The following is a 16,780-nucleotide window of genomic DNA, read 5'->3' on the forward strand; positions in this document are numbered from 1 at the left end:
ATTTCAAAAATATTATCTTCAATTTTCCTTCATAGATAAGGTTCAGTGCTCGGTGAGTCCGGCTGACAGAACAGATTGCGGATATCCAGGAATTAGTTCTGAAGAATGCCATTCTAGAGGATGCTGCTTTGACCAATCTATTCCCGGGGTCAAATGGTGCTTCTTCTCCAAAACCTACAGTAAGAGTTATTCCTATACAGTACTTACAATCTAAAACAGAAGAGCAAGTAATACAGTTGATGTAGAAAATAAAATTCAGCTCTGAGGCAGGATAGGCTTCTCTAAAGAGGTGAGTTTTCAGAGATCACCTAAAGGTGGAGTAGGAGCTAGCCGGAGAGATTTGGGTAGGAAGTTCCAGTAGAAGAGGGAGGCCTTGAAGAAGTCCTGAGCATAGGAGTTGGTGATGAGAGAACTGGACAGCAACGGTGAAAGGTTTCCTGATCACGCCTGCACATTACAGCTCCACCTTGATGGGGCTAATCTACTTCCATCTTCCCATAGACGTCAAAGTGCCTATAATGTGCAGATACAGCCAAGGGAGGTAGCCGTTTACCATGTAAACTTTCAGCCTTCATGACACAATGCACTTACAGCATCAAACCCTTCCCGAAGGACTGTGTCTTCCTCTTCACTACTTCAGCTGGGGACATGGTCTGTTCCTACCTGTCTGTGTGCACATGACTTTGTAGCATTTTGAGAAAGTGTCAGGTCACCTGAGACCAGGTGACAGATGCACTCCGTAGGAGTCGGAAGTGCACCGCTAGGTAGTGGACCTTAGGACTGACTGCTGCGGATTGTACCCAGGGATATTCAGGACACAGGTCTACAGGATCACTAACAAAGATCCCAATGGGAGCTAGAGCATAGATTCCCCAGGGCGCGGAGTCTAATGCCGCATACACACGATCAAACAATCGGGTGGAAAAGTCCGGCAAACTGAAGTCCGCAGGCAATCCCACCGTGTGTAGCCTCCGGCATACTTTTTTGACCCGAAAGTATGGCGGACTTAGAAAGTATTTTTGCACTCCAATCTTCCCGCCGGACTCGCATTTCGGCGGACAATCCGGCCGTGTGTGTGCCAGTCCGCCGTACTTTTGAAATGAGCGGACTTTTCTCCGGGCGGGAAAAGTCCGCTCATTTCAAAAGTACCCCCGAAGTCGGAAGAAGAGGCCGCGGCGACGAAGAAGAAAGCCGGGCTCCTCCGCTAGTAAAAGAGCTACAAGAAGATAGCGGAGGAGTCCGGCGAGAAGACCCCCAAAGACGGAAGACCCCGGAGCTGTGCAATCAATTATTTTATCTTGTGTGTTGTGTTTATTTTACAGGTGAATGGGTAGGGGTACATTGTACCCCATACTCATTCACATAGGGTGGGGGCCGGTATCCGGGGGCCCCCTTATTAAAGGGGGCTCCCGGATTCCGATAAGCCCCCCGCCCGCAGACCCCGACAACCAACGGCCAGGGTTGTCGGGAAGAGGCCCTTGTCCTCATCAACATGGGGACAAGGTGCTTTGGGGTGGGGGGGGCCGCGCGGCCCCCTTCCCCAAGGCACCCCCCATGTTGAGGGCACGCGGCCTGGTGCGGCTCAGGAGGGGGGGCGCTCGCTCGCCCCTCCTTTCCTGGCCGGCCGGGTAGCGTGCACGGACAAGGGTCTGTTGTGGACTTGGGACCCCCACGCCGTTTTTTTTCGACGTTGGGGTTCCCCTTTAAGTCCATACCAGGTGGCGGGGCCGGCGGCGTCTCCCTCGCGGGCCCCGCCTACCTGGAGACGCGCTCGAAATGAGCGGACTTTCCTCCGTGTGCGTGGGCGAGTCCGTTCAGTAGGGCGGATAGTACGAGCGGACTTAGTACGCCGTATTAGTCCGCTGAAAAGTGCCATGTGTGGGCAAGTAGCCCGTTCGGAAAGTCTGATGGACAGTCTGGCGGGAAGTCCGCCATACTAAGTACGTCGGATAGACGGCTCTAAGTCCGTCGGATAGACGGATACGTGTGTACGCGGCATAAGAGCCAGCAGGTGTTCACCAGAGCCTCCAGTGGTGAGGATGGACTTCGCTGCAGTCTGGCTCCAGCTCGCGGCCCCTAGGGTCTCACAGCTCATGCTCACAGTAGACAGCAGAAGGAAGCAGCAGGCTGGAACAACAAGAATAGTAAGGGGATAAGGCAGAGGTCAGGGCAACTAGCAGACATGAACAACAGAGTACACGGCAAAGGTTCAGGGTCACAGGCAGACAGGGATGGTCAAGGACATGCCAAAAGGTCAAGGTCACAGGCAGACAGGAATCGTTGAGAACACGCTAAGGACAGTAACAGAGACAAACGTATCACACACGGCAAGTAGGAAACAGGAAGCTAAACACACAATGAATACACAGGTTAATATAGGGCTCCCTGATAGGGCCTGGGGTGGAGCCATGCTTAGAGGAGAGGTTATAAAAACCACCAGGTGGAAGTGGCTGGCCTCTTAGTCAGAACACATGAGGGGAGGTAAGCAAACACAGGAAGATCACTGCATAACCATGACAGAAAGTAACAATTAGTAAATACTTAATTCCACCACCTTGACTCACATCTTTACAATGTACCATTCTATCATGTTCCACCATTAGGAAAATTTGGAAAGTGGAGGTGCAGGGGCAGTTGCTAACGCTGACCCATATACGTCCACACCTAAAAAATGATATGGACTATCTCGGTACTTGATAATAGATAACAAATGATTGATAATAAAAATAAGTTTAATACAGACAGAAAATATATAAATCTCACACCTCTCCCTTCGAACACGTTAACTCTGTGGTGTCTGGTTCCCCTTCCACCCTGTCATGCCAGCCCTTCACTTGATTTGTTCCTCTTAGCTCCAGGCCCTCCTATCCTGGTCTACCAATAAAGCCTGCTTATTTCTTTAAACAGTGTCTGCAGGCTTTGCACGCCCACTGGGAGTTCCCAGGTATGGTATTCTGGTGGTGTTAGCGGGGCGAGGCCTCACCCAGGGCTAGAGAAACCCAAAATTACCAGCAGCTCCTACTGGAGTAGTGCTAAAGTTGTTCAAACTGTTTAATGTTAATAGAACCACATCTTCACTCGATTTGGTGTTGTCTACTCATTGTCAGGGGTTGTCAGGGGTATGTCAGAGAGGTTTCAGCTGTAACATTGGAGTCCCTGCTCCAAATTATACTCAGAGGGTTGTTTTTTCAGTGAGCCTTTCAGGAGTGTGCTACATACACATCACTATACTTCATGATTCTCTCTTCCTGGTAAATGATAAAGACAACTTCTTTAACAAAACTCTGTTTACTGAATATGAATATTAAATAAAGTATACTCAAGGTAGCATATGAGTACATCTACTTCATTTTCATGGTTGCATAGAACATAATACACCCTATTGGCTGTGCATATTTTTGGCTGTACGGTTGCAAAGTGCTGCTACTAATTTCTGGTGTTATTCATACCTGAAAAGTTAGGAAACATAAAGTCCATTGCTGTGGCTGCTCTAAGTAAGGGGTCCCGTTGGAGGGGCATGCGGATGGCAAAACATATTACATAGTACACCGTTCCTCTCTGCACAGCTCCCACACCAGACAGCCCTGAACAAGGTTGGTTTCCCTGCATATATGCTCTACTAAATGGGAAGTGTAGCGGTACCCCGTAGGGGCTGCTGGTAAATTGTGGTCCATCTCTCACCCTGCACAGCCAGGTACACAAATTCCCAGACATCCAATGACCAAGAAATACTCCTTGTACTTGTTTTTTGTTGTTTTTATTGAGGGGATTTACATTGGATGGGAATAGGGTATTTATGTGATGCCCAGTTGATTGCAGATAAGAAATTAGGGACTAAAACTATATATACCACCGGTATATACACACTTTTCCTCCTCTACCTCCAGCACAAACTTGCTTGTAGAACTACAACTCCCAGGACCAGCTAGCACTGAATTGATTGACACTGGCTCAACCAGGCCCAATGCAAAAATGCCCTTTTGCAGGCAGGGGCCGCGGGCCCCTATGGTGTAGCTAAAATGATAGTCCCAGTGCCAGCTGTCCCACGTGGCTACTCGTACCAGCACCACGTCTTCAGGCCCTGCCAGCCCTCCTGGCTGCAGCTGCTTCTTTCCACTGCCCATGTCACCACAGTCCTCTTTACTGGCTCTGCATCCATCCCAGACTGCTTGCTCCCAGTCCTCTCAGGCGTGCCTCCCAGTCCTCCTGTCTGTGTGTCGCTCACCAGCCCTCTTGGCTGCATCCTTTTGTTCCTCCCGGAGACTTGTCTGGCAGTGTTCTCTGGTTGTCCTCTCCTTGTTCTTGTGCCTCCTGTCTAGAACACCTTCGTTGGTTGTAGGGTGGGATCATTTAGGTCAGGGCAAAGGGACAAAGGGAATAAGCGTACTTTGTCTTAAAGCACACTTACTCTTTAAGTCATACATTTGGAGGAAAATTTCCTCATGGTTCCATAGGGCCAAAAACTTTTATGTGCAGCATGTAAACATTATTAATTGCTATTTCAAATATATTTTCAATTATTCTTCATAGATACGGCTCAGTGCTCAGTGATTCCAGCTGAGAGAACAGACTGCGGATATCCAGGAATTAGTTCTGAAGAATGCCTTTCCAGAGGATGCTGCTTCAACTCATCTATTCCTGGGGTCAAATGGTGCTTCTACAAAAAGACCTACAGTAAGAGTTTTTCCCAAGCTATAATTTCAACAAGTGTAATGCCGTGTACACACGGTCGGACTTTCCGGCAGAAAAAGTCTGACGGAATAATTTAATCGGATATTCCGATCGTGTGTGGGCTTCAGCTGACTTTTTTTCCCGAAAATTCTGATGGATCTAGAAATAGAACGTGTTTTAAATCTTTCCGAAGGAAACAATTCCTATTGAGAAAACTGTTTGTCTGTATGCTGTTCCGATGGACCAAAAACGATCAAGGGCAGCTATTGGCTACTGGCTATTTAACTTCCTTTTTCTAGTCCCGTCGTACGTCACCGTGTTCTAAAAGATTGGACTTTGGAGTGATCGTGTGTAGGTAAGTCCATTTCAGTGGAACTCCATCGGAAAAACCGTCAGAGTTTATTCTGACGGAAAAACCAGTCATGTGTACGTGGCATAAGTACCTGAATTCAACTTGGTATTAGCTTCTTACAATGCCTTTTGTAGTTGAGCTCAGACTTGGGGGAGAAAGAGGAATTTGTCAGTTACAAAGCTGCAAGGCTTGTGAATAAACTACAAGTGCGCTCACCAGCACCCTCAAAGTTTATTCAGAACTAAATCTGTCAGCTGCGGTGGATGATGGTAGTTGTAGTCTATCCATTCACAGGTGACTGGACTGTGGATGTGGGCATGTGGGCCAAGTCACAGTTTTTGATTTGTGACTGGTGGTGCGGGGAGAAGATCCCCCACCCGTGGTCACAAGGAGGTGGGAATTAGGGGGTGCAGGAGCTGGAACATGTTATATGTTCTACCCTAATATAGGCAGATCTTTTTCTGGAAGGGGAACGTAATATTTAAGCAGAGCTTTTTTTTTCGGAGAACAGATACAAGAGCTCACCCTCCCTGGCCAACTCCCCGCCCCTAACCACACCCCATTCCCACCTTCCTCAGAGGAGAGAAGAACAGCAGCACCAAATAATGGGTGTGGTCAAGGATTAGAACTGTATATCCCACAAGGTGCAAGATTCAAGCGTGTGTAACACACAGAGTACAGGACTCAGGAGTGCATAACACACAGGGCTCGGGAGTGTGTATTGTGCAGTGCTGATGAGATCATATCGCACGGTGCAGAAAAAAATCAGCACAAAGGATAGTACTTACGTTCAATGCAAAGTGTCCTGCTGGTTGCCATTTTAGTTGAAATTTGAAGTCCTTTGCCCCCTGTGACAGGCCCCTCAGCTCTATTAACCCCTGTATGTACACTGTACATATACTGTATAATCCTGCCCGCTATCCCTGTATACTGTGCTATACATTATATAATTGTGACCCCTGCTCTTTTTTATTCTAGGCCGAGTAATATATAGTCCTGTCCTCTGCACTCTGTCAGTCATTTGTGCTGTACATTACATACTCCTGACTGCTGAACTCTGTATGCTGTGATGTGCTTTGCATGCTCCTGACGGCTGCACTCCCCACATACAGAGTGGTAAGGATTATGCAACATATAGCCGTGTACAGAGTGCAGTGGTCAGGAATATGTAACATGGAGCCCAGCACACAGAGGTAAAGAGCATGTAATGTGCAGTCCAGCATACAGAGTGCATGGCTCAGGAGTATGTACCATAAATGCCATTGCACAGCATGCATAATTCAGAAGTATTCACTGTAAGAGGTATGTAACATATAGCACAGTGTATAGCGGTTATGAGCATGTAATGTATAAGATGAATTACAAAATCCTAATTTTAAGTCAATTGGTTAGAAAGATGAGTTTCTCAGAAGCACCAAAAGTTTTTACGTGCAGCCCGTAAACATTAATCATTTCCAATTTTAAAAAAAATATTTTCAATTATTCTTCACAGATAAGGCTCAGTGCTCGGTGACTCCGGCTGACAGAACAGACTGTGGATATTCAGGAATTAGTTCCAAAGAATGCCTTTCCAGAGGATGCTGCTTTGACCCATCCATTCCTGGGGTCAAATGGTGCTTCTTCCCCAAATGATACAGTAAGGGTTATTTTTCTGCTTGCAATCTAAAAGTAATGGGCAAATTATACAAAGAGATAACAACTATGAGGGGATAAGTTGAAGGAAAAAATACAAGTCAGCTGAGGAAACATAGACTACCATAAAGAGGTGAGTTTTTCAAAGATCACTTAAAGGTGTAGGAGATAGCCAAAGAGATTGGAGTAGGGAATTCTAGAGGAAGGGAGAGGCCTTGAAGAAGTCCTGAGCATGTGTGTAGGTAATAAGGGAACTAGAGAGCAGTGGCGAAAGGCTCCCTGGTCACACCATTACAGCCCCACCTCTATGGGGCTCATCTACTTCTTTCTTCCAGCATGGAGATGGGGCAAAAGAAGTCCAAGGGTCTGTAATGTACAGGCACAGGGAGGAGAGGGAGCCCTTCATCCCTGAATAGGGATGAGCCGAACACCCCCCGGTTCGGTTCGCATCAGAACTTTCGAACGGACCGCAAATTAGTACGAACTTTAGAACCCCATTGAAGTCTATGGGACTCGAACGTTCGAAATAAAAAGTGCTAATTTTAATGCCTAATATGCAAGATACTGTCCTAAAAAGGGTTTGCCCCAGGGGACATGGGTCAATGCCTAAAATGTTTTTAAAAATTACCGTTTTGGCGGGAGCACTGATTTTAATGACGATTAAAGTGAAATTTAAAACTGCTTGCGTTTTTAATATAATATCTGGTTCCAGCAATATGGATGAAAATCATTGAGAAAAATGGCATGGGTAGCCCCCCCCTGCCCATAATCAGCCCCTTTGGGTCTTGTATGGATATTAAGGGGAACCCCCTAAAATGTTTTTAAAAATGGCTGTTTTGGCGGGAGCACTGATTTTAATGACGATTAAAGTGAAATTTAAAACTGCTTGCGTTTTTAATATAATATCTGGTTCCGGCAATATGGATGAAAATCATTGAGAAAAATGGCATGGGTAGCCCCCCCCTGCCCATTATCAGCCCCTTTGGGTCTTGTATGGATATTAAGGGGAACCCCATGTTAAAAAAAGGAAAGACGTGGGGCCCCCAGGCTCTATATACTCAGAACAGCAGTATACAGGCGGTGCAAACAAGACAGGGACTGTGTAGGTTTGTTGTGTTAAGTAGAATCTGTTTGTAATTTTGAACTGGTACCCATATTAAAAAAAGGAAAGACGTGGGGCCCCCAGGCTCTATATACTCAGAACAGCAGTATACAGGCGGTGCAAACAAGACAGGGACTGTGTAGGTTTGTTGTGTTAAGTAGAATCTGTTTGTAATTTTGAACTGGTACATTTTTAAAGTGTAGCTCCAGTCAAAAAATCTATTTTTAAGCTTTTTGAAAAACTTAGGGAAGGGTTAACATCCGTGTATAATTTGTTTTGCCGTCCGTCTTTTTTGATCTCACTTCCTGTTGTCTCCTTCTGTTTGCAAGTAGGAGACGTTTGTAAGTTGGATGTTTGAAAGTAGGGGCCTGCCCTATATGCTCTGCAGAAATGGCGGAACAAGGTGTTGGTGTTGCCACAACATTGTAAGCCCTCAAAGTGACTCTTGGTGGGTGCTGGAGCGCCCTGCTGTGAACGATTATATTAAGAATTGTAATTACATGCCATTGTTGAACAGTGGTAGAAAAACTGGGCCTTTGGTGGTTGTGGTGCTGGTGCCACAACACTATAAGTCCTCACAGTTACTCTCCGTGGGCACAGGAACGGGTCCTGCTGTGAAATATTATATCAAGAATTGTAATTACATGCCCCTGTTAAACAGGGGCTGAAAAATTGGGCCTTAGGCACTGGTGCTGGTGCCACGACACTGCAACCTCTCCCATATACTCTAGTTGTAGTGCAGGAATGAGCCCGGCTGCAAAGCATTGCATCAAAAATTGTAATTAAACGCCCCTGTTAAACAGGGGCTGTAAAATTGGGCTGGTGGCACTGGTGCTACGACACTGCAACCTCTCCCATATACTCTAGTTGTAGTGCAGGAATGAGCCCTGCTGCAAAGCATTGTATCAAAAATTATAATTAAATGCCCCTGTTATACAGGGGCTGAAAAATTGGGCCTTAGACACTGGTGCTGGTGCCACAACATTGGAACCTCTCCCATATACTTTAGTTGTGGTGCAGGAATGAGCCCTGCTGCAAAGCATTGCATCAAAAATTGTAATTAAAAGCCCCTGTTAAACAGGGGCTGAAAAATTGGGCCTTAGGCACTGGTGCTGGTGCCACGACACTGCAACCTCTCCCATATACTCTAGTTGTAGTGCAGGAATGAGCCCGGCTGCAAAGCATTGCATCAAAAATTGTAATTAAACGCCCCTGTTAAACAGGGGCTGAAAAATTGGGCTGGTGGCATCACCCAGAACCAAAAATGTTCTCCCAACATATCAGCGGAGGAGGAAGAGGATAGACAATCAACATAACAGGACAGTCACTCAGCATCAGCATAGGCAGTCTTGAAGGGACGTGATATTTCAAAATAAATTTTTCGGTTACATCAGCTTCAGGTGCTTGGTAGCTGTGGGTGATCCAAGACTGATTCATCTTGATGAAGGTCAGTCGATCAACCGAGTCGGTGGACAGGCGCACCCTGTGATCGGTAACAAAGCCACCAGCAGCACTGAAGGAGCGTTCTGAAAGAACGCTGGATGCAGGACAGGCCAGTAGCTCAATTGCATACTGTGCAAGCTCTGGCCAGTGATCCATCCTCAAGACCCAGTAAGCCAGAGGATTTTTGGTGGGAAAGGTGTCCAAGTCTGACCTTGTCCCTAGGTATTCCTGCACCATGTAAATAAGACGCTGGTGATGGTTGCTGGAACCGATCATACCTTAGGGCTGCGGACTTAAAAATTGTCTGAACGCATCGGTCAGACGGCCACCTTCTCCACTGCTCCTTCTGACCGATGCCTCAGCAACACGTTGTCCAGGACCAGGAGTTTGTAACCTCCCAGTCTCTGGGAGCGCGTTGCACAGATCATTCTGCAAGGCCTCCCGGAGATGTCTCATCCTTTGCTCCCTCTGCGATGGCAAGATAAGGTCGGCAACCTTACCCTTGTACCCTGGATCAAGGAGAGTGGCCAGCCAGTAATGGTCCCTCGCCTTGATCCGAAGAATACGAGGATCCTTCTGCAGGCTTTTCAGGATCAGGGAGGCCGTGCAGCGTAGGTTAGCTGAGGCATTTGGTCCGGAGTCCTCTGGGTCACTAAGGACAACATGATCTGCAGCTACCTCCTCCCAGCCACGTACAAGTCCACGGGTTTCTTGGGACTGTAAATCATCCCTACAAGACTGCTGCTGCTGCTGAGTGCCAGCCCCCACCTCCATGCTGACACAATTATCCTCCTCCTCCTCGTCCTCTTCCTGTGTGATGGGTGGGACAGCAGGAACACTGTCTGGATAAAGGGGGCCTTGAGAAGCAAGGAAGTCCTCCTCTTCCTGCCTCTGTTCTGCCTCAAGTGCCCTGTCCATTATTCCACGCAGCGTATGCTCCAACAGGTGAACAAGAGGTACAGTGTCACTGATGCATGCACTATCACTGCTCACCATCCTCAAACAGTGACAGGACAGTGCATGCATCCCTGATCATGCCCCACTGGCGTGGTGAGAAAAAACCAAGCTCCCCTGACCCTGTTTTGGTGCCGTAGTCGCACAGGTACTCATTGATGGCCCTCTGCTGCATGTGCAGCCGCTGCAGCATGGCCAACGTTGAGTTCCACCTGGTGGGCATGTCACATATAAGGCGTTTCTTGGACATCTTCAACTCCTTTTGGAGCTCAGCCAGCCGAGCACAGGCATTAAATGATCGGCAGAAATGCACACAGACTTTCCTGGCCTGCTTCAGGACATCCTGTAAGCCCGGGTACCTGCCCAAGAACCGCTGCACCACCAGGTTAAGGACGTGAGCCACACAGGGCACATGGGTCAGTTGTCCCTGTCGGGGGGCGGAGAGGAGGTTGGTGCCATTGTCGCAAACCCCCATTCCTGGCTTAAGCTGGCATGGCATCAACCACCTCTCGGCCTGCCCCTGCAGAGCTGACAAAATATTTGTCCCAGTGTGGCTCCTGTCCCCCAAACAAACCAGCGCAAGCACTGCATGGCATCGTTTTGCCTGTGTACTTGCGTAGGACAGAGCACTGTAAGAGGCCATGGAGGAAGAAGAAGAGGAGGGGGTGGAGGAGAGAGGTGTGTCACAACCAGTAGTAGCATTTTGGAGGTGTGGTGGCGGAACAACCTCCAACACTACTGCACCTTGTCCTGCATCCTTTCCAGTTACCAGAAGAATGACCCAATGAGCCGTGAAAGACAGGTAACGTCCCTGTCCATGCTTGCTGGACCATAAATCAGCGGTAATATGCACCTTACCGCTGACCGCCCTGTCCAGCGAGGCAAGGACATTGCCTTCCATGATAAAAAGTGGCGTTTGGGGACCTGCCACTGAGGAACCGCACATTGTACAAACTCACGGAAAGGGGTGGAGTCTACCAAATGAAAAGGCAGCAGTTGAAGTGCTAGCAATTTAGCCAAGCTAGTGTTCAACCACTGGGCATGTGGATGGCTGGGAGTGAACTTCTTTCGATGGTCCAGCAGCTGGGGCAGGGAAATTTTCCTGCTAGAATCGGACGTGGGTGTACTGCTAGCAGAGTGCCCAGAAGCACTTGGCTGTGACACACCTAATTCTACACCTTCATTCCTCTCAGAGCAAGTTTCAGAGAGGACTGAAGGTCTAGTGGGGTTGGAGATCCCAGCTGATGAGGAGCAAGGAGAGGTCCGCTTTGTTCTTTGGTGTGGGTACGCTTGCCAACGAGCAGCATGGCAGGTCAACATATGTCTGGTCAAGCATGTGGTGCTCAAGCGGCTGATGTTTTGGCCACGCGAGATACGCTTGAGATATATGTTGCAAATAGCAGTGGTGCGATCTGATGCACTTGTCTCAAAAAAGGCCCACACCAAAGAACTTTTAGAATAACGCGCAGAGGCAGTGCCCTGCACAGGCGGAGCTCTGCGGTGTGATTCAGTCGGTGTGCTGCCCCTAAGCTGGCCCCCAGAGGGCATCCTGCCTCGTCGGACATGTGCCTCCTTCTCCTCTCTCCTACCAGGCACCCATGTGGAGTCAGTGCCCTCATTATCCCCTCCCTCTTCATCGCTGGAGCAAACCTGGCAGTATGCTGCAGCTTGTGGAACATGACTGCCAGATTGCTGTCCTTCTTGAGCATCCCCTCTCTCTGCGCTCACGCTACTGCCTTCCTCTAGCTGAGTATCATCATCAGAGCCTACAAAACACTGGGCATCCTCCTGGAGCATGTACCCAACACTGTGCTCAAAGAGTTCAGGGGACTCCTCAGAAGGACATGGTGGGTCTAGGGAAGGAGTCACTGATGATGACATTGAGACGAGGGAAGATAATGCATTGGCAGCTGCTTTGCTAGTACCCTGAGCCTGGGTGAGAGAGGATGAGGAGGCTGAAGAGGGCTTGGTCATCCACTCCACCAAGTCTTCGGCATGATGTGGCTCAACACGTCCAGCTGCCGAAAAGGACAAGCGTGCCCCATGGCCACGTGCTGATGATGACGATGCACCGCGTCCACGACCAGCACTGTTGTCTCTAGACACAGAGCCTGCTCGCCCTCTTATCGGCTCGTGCCTGTCTGCCTCTCCTTGTTGGCCTTCCAGACATGGTAATGGCCTGAAGGGAGATGGGAAAACCAGAAATTGGGTAGTGTATATTGTGCTGGAGGCACACAACACCCACTAACTCCTGCAGATGCCTTTATTATAGAACAGGAATTAAAGGGTAGATACTGGTGTATACTGTGCTGTGCTGGAGGCACACAACACTAACTCCTGCAGATGGCAGATGGCTCAATTAGAGAAGAGCTATATATGTGGATAATGGTGTATACTGCAGTCAGGGTACACAGAGAACACCCACAATCTCCTATAGCTGACTGAAAGCTCTATTACAGAAGCGCAATATAGCTAGCTATAAAGGTGGATACAATGGTGTATACTGCGGTCAGGGCACGCAGACAACACGCACAATCTCCTACAACTGACTGAAAGCTCTATTACAGAAGAGCAATATAGCTAGCTATATAGGTGGATATAATGGTGTATACTGCTGTCAGGGCACGCAGACAACACCCACAAACTCCTGCAGATTGCTAAAAGCTCAATTACAGAAGAGCAAGAACGATAAATCGGCCGATAACGAACGGTGTATACTGTGTTGAAGGTACACAGAATACACCCACTAACTCCTACAGACGCCAACACACTACACAAGGCAGCCGTGCTGGTGGCCTTATATAGTGTGTGGTGTGTACTACACATTCTGCCTGTGGCCAATCATGGCTCTCCTCCCTGCCGGTGCTGTGATTCTCCTGCCACCATCACCGCTCTTACTGTTAATTGGCTGCTGCTCCTTCTACCCTCCAGAAAGTTACCAATAACTTCAAGGTTGAACCAGGGTACACTTGTTTCCAGACACCTAAGTCCCATTTAACCCAGAGAGTTAAATGTGAACTCACTTTTCTTCTTAAATCAGGGGGTTAAATATAACTTCACTAAATGTAAGAAAGAAAAAGTGTATAAAAAAATAGATAACGAGCTGGCTGCACACCCCTTAAAGAGGAAGTAAACCCTGATGGGTTTACTTCCTCTTTCATTCCCTGCAAAGGCAAAGCATAACGGACTACTATGCATTGCATAGTAGCCCATTATGTGTCAATTACCTGACACAGGAGCCAGCGAAGTCACCGCTGTCCCCTGTAGTCCGGCGCATCCATCTTCTCGGTGGGGTCTCGCAGCTCTGCCGCTGTCATTCGGCGAAGCCGCGATGACGTCACTCCCGTGCATGCGCACGGGAGCCGACACGCGCGGCATCGAGCGGCATTTTCGTCATTGACGATGCCACGCTCAGTGCACCTGCGCGCCTCTGTCTACGGCGCATATCTTCGGTCAAATATCTCCTAAACCGTATAGGTTTAGGAGATATTTCTTGGACCTACAGGTAAGCCTTAATCTAGGCTTACCTGTAGGTCAAAGTGGTTTGTAAGGGTTTACAACCACTTTAAAGTTCTAAAGAGAATAAAAAGATGAATTCCCCTTGGGGTTTTCAGGCAGCGACAAGAAGCAGAATTGAATTTGTAAAAGTATGTTTGTTTTGTTTGTTCAAACGGCATAATCGCCATCATAGATTTAAAATAAGGACTCTGGTACATGTTGTTACAGCATATCGATTAATAAAAGATACTTGCATCACTTAATACAAAAGTAATTGCAAGAACAATTTACAAATACAGCAATTTTTCAAAAACTACAGAAAACACCCCTGCTACCCTGATGCATTTCGACCTTCAGGGAGTTAGGGTCTTCTTCAGGGGGGGACAGAGCCAAAGCAAAAGGGGTGATTTAATTATGTATTCTGCAAACAATCAAAGGAAAAAAGAATTTCAATTTTTTTTTTTCATCAAAAAATTTATTAGTTATCATAACTTGTCTTATTATTGGTGCCCCGTGAGGCCTTCCCCTTCTTTCCCTTCCCCCTCCCCCCCAAATTTTGGTGGATGGGTGGAGTGGGCTAAAACAACAGGGCAGCGGACCCAGAATGATCCTTTGAGAGCAGACACAAACTTTTTTACAGATCTTAATGAAAGTCTCTGGTTGAACAGTAATTCGGTGGAACGGGTAAATATTACTGTGAATACTAAGACAAGTTATGATAACTAATTAATTTTTTGATAAAAATTTTTTGGGGAAATTCTTTTTTCCTTTGATTGTTTGCAGAATACATAATTAAATCACCCCTTTTGCTTTGACGAAATGCTTAGGTCGAAATGCATAGGGGTAGCAGGGGTGTTTTCTGTAGTTTTTGTATTGTATCACAAAAAATGGCCTGGTCATGGCAGGGGGTAAATCCTTCCGGAGCTGAAATGTTTAAAGTGCTTTACATTTTTTTAAACTGATCTGCCAGAGGCGCCCAATCAGGGAAGTAAACCAAGTTTCGCAAGCATTGCTGGTCCCCTGGCCACCAGTCTAATCCACCAATCAGTACTGGGCTGCTGGCCGCCCATGCACAGTGCAGCTGGCCGTATCCCTGAAACCAGGAATGCCAGTCGGTGGGGGGTGGCAATGCCATTGGACCAATGATGTCAACAAGCTCTACCAGGATTGATTTAAAAAAAAATGTATAAAAAGATTATTATTATTATTAGTGTTATTATTGGTATGTTACATTTGTTTGTGTTTTTTGTCTATTTTTGTGGTGCATATGACATCATATGTTATAATACATTGTGAGATCATCAAGAGACACAGCTGTTGACTGGAGATCAGTCAGAAACTGAAATAGGCAGCTTAAAGAGGAACTGCAGTCTGCTCACATAATTTGAAATAAAAACATCTTTGCCATTCTGAAGCTTCCCTCCAACCACTTTGCATATTATTTTATATATACTGTGATTCTGTACTTGCCAAATTTGCTGCAGAAATCTCCCTCCACTGAGTCTGGTTGCAGCCATTTTAACTGTGGGCAGCTGAAGCTGCTGCCTATTCACTTCCTGGATTTACACAGACACACAGAGGCGTGCCTCCAGCTCTGCAGCTCTTATTGGCTCTCTTATGACTCATCCCCTTCCTTCCTGGCAAACTCTCACCAGAGTAAGAGAGAGAGCTGTGCATGATGTCTTAAGCCTAGGCTTTTTATCAGACAAGAAACAGGGAGTGGGCTGTATAAGATATTCATTGGCAGAAAAAATGTTTTACTATCCAAAGTTAAAACAACAACAAGGGCAGAATATTTAATAGATGGAAAGATGAAAACAATTACTGAAGTTCTTCTTTAATCACTGGTTCCAACTCATGTTAAATTGACAGCTGTGTCTCGCAATGCATGTAAGAAAAAAGTTATGGCTATGTATACTTTACTAACCCTGTAATAGTAACTTGTAGAATCAGCTGCTCACCTCTACTTCTTTGACTTTATTGCAGGACACCAGCTTGGCGAAGCTGAAAGCCCATGAAGTTTGTTTATATCTGGAATTAATGATCTTCTCTACTAATTTGTTAATATGTATCCAGTATGGATTCCTTTTTATTTTTTTTATTTTATGTTATCTATGTACCTACTCAAACAATACTTCAGTAGAAGTTTTGAACATTGCAATCAGTTTTGTCTTATTATGTTGCTATAGTCAGGCTTTGGTCGGCTTAGTAAGGACTCTGTTGGTTATAGTTGATTATAGTTGATTATAGTTATAGCTTAATGTAGGTGTAAAATCCAAAATGAATTACAATTAAAGCACTGTGTATTGTAAGTGATTGTTTTAAAAAAAAAAAATAGTCTTTTCACCAATTTTTTCTTGACTATAGTATAACAGATGTTGCCTGTTGGACTGCTGACCAGCCACCCACTCCATACCTTTTCCCTTTACCATTAAAGGAGACCACACCTTTTTGGAGTAATTAGTGGCCTTAGCAGCCCCTTTATTAATCAAACTAATAAATTTAACATATCAGCAAAACATATCAACAAAACATCTGTTAACTGAAAACTGAACGCGTTGGTCTTCTGCAGGACATTCCCCCTCCCACCCCTTTAACATAACGATCAACCATACACTGCGGTCGTATTAACTGCAAACTAGGCCTCAAGCTGACACGCTAGCTTAAAGTGGTTGTAAACCATCCCCTACAACTTTGTCCCATGTGAATCAGCATAAAAAAAAACCCTAATGAACACTGCTTGTAGATATCTCCTTACTTGCTTAGTATTGTTGTAATCCTTTTTGTTCTTTAGATTGATATCACTGAGCACGCCCAGATCTCCCCTGATTTACGGCACACCCTCTATGTCTTATCTATCTGTTATCAGGACTTCCTACGGCACACCACTAAACTCCCAGCAGGCTGCTAATCACTCAGAGCTTCCTTCTACACACCATGTGACCTCACATACAGTGTAAACCAGGGAATGGGACAGCAGTACTGCAGTCTTATCAGCTGAAGCTGATAGGACTCATACAGGCAAACACTAGGTAATTAGCACAAGTAAATACTATGAAATAAACAAGTCAGCTATGAACAGAGAAGCAGGGTTGCCATAGAAACGTTGGATTGAGAAGGAGGCTGGG

At 46.5% G+C, this 16,780-nt stretch overlaps 1 protein-coding gene across 6 annotated transcripts in view; it reads left to right on the top strand.

The window, feature by feature from the left end:
* Positions 1-16,002, top strand: part of LOC143981750 (uncharacterized) — a 75,992-nt gene extending 59,990 nt beyond the window's left edge. For 5 of the 6 annotated variants that reach the window (XM_077479825.1, XM_077479828.1, XM_077479830.1 and 2 more), the window contains 4 exons: positions 36-179; positions 4,531-4,674; positions 6,516-6,659; positions 15,639-16,002. In XM_077479825.1, coding sequence (XP_077335951.1) covers positions 36-179; positions 4,531-4,674; positions 6,516-6,655 — 428 coding nt within the window. In that variant the 3' untranslated portion in view covers positions 6,656-6,659; positions 15,639-16,002. The remainder of the gene's footprint in view (positions 1-35; positions 180-4,530; positions 4,675-6,515; positions 6,660-15,638) is intronic. The other variant, XM_077479829.1, reaches the window with a different exon arrangement.
* The last annotated feature ends 778 nt before the right edge of the window (positions 16,003-16,780 follow it).

This window comes from Lithobates pipiens, unplaced genomic scaffold, assembly GCF_037356315.1.
Source record: "Lithobates pipiens isolate NorthernLeopardFrog02 unplaced genomic scaffold, aLitPip1_a1.2 Scaffold_16, whole genome shotgun sequence".
In the NCBI taxonomy this organism is placed as follows: Eukaryota; Metazoa; Chordata; class Amphibia; order Anura; family Ranidae; genus Lithobates; species Lithobates pipiens.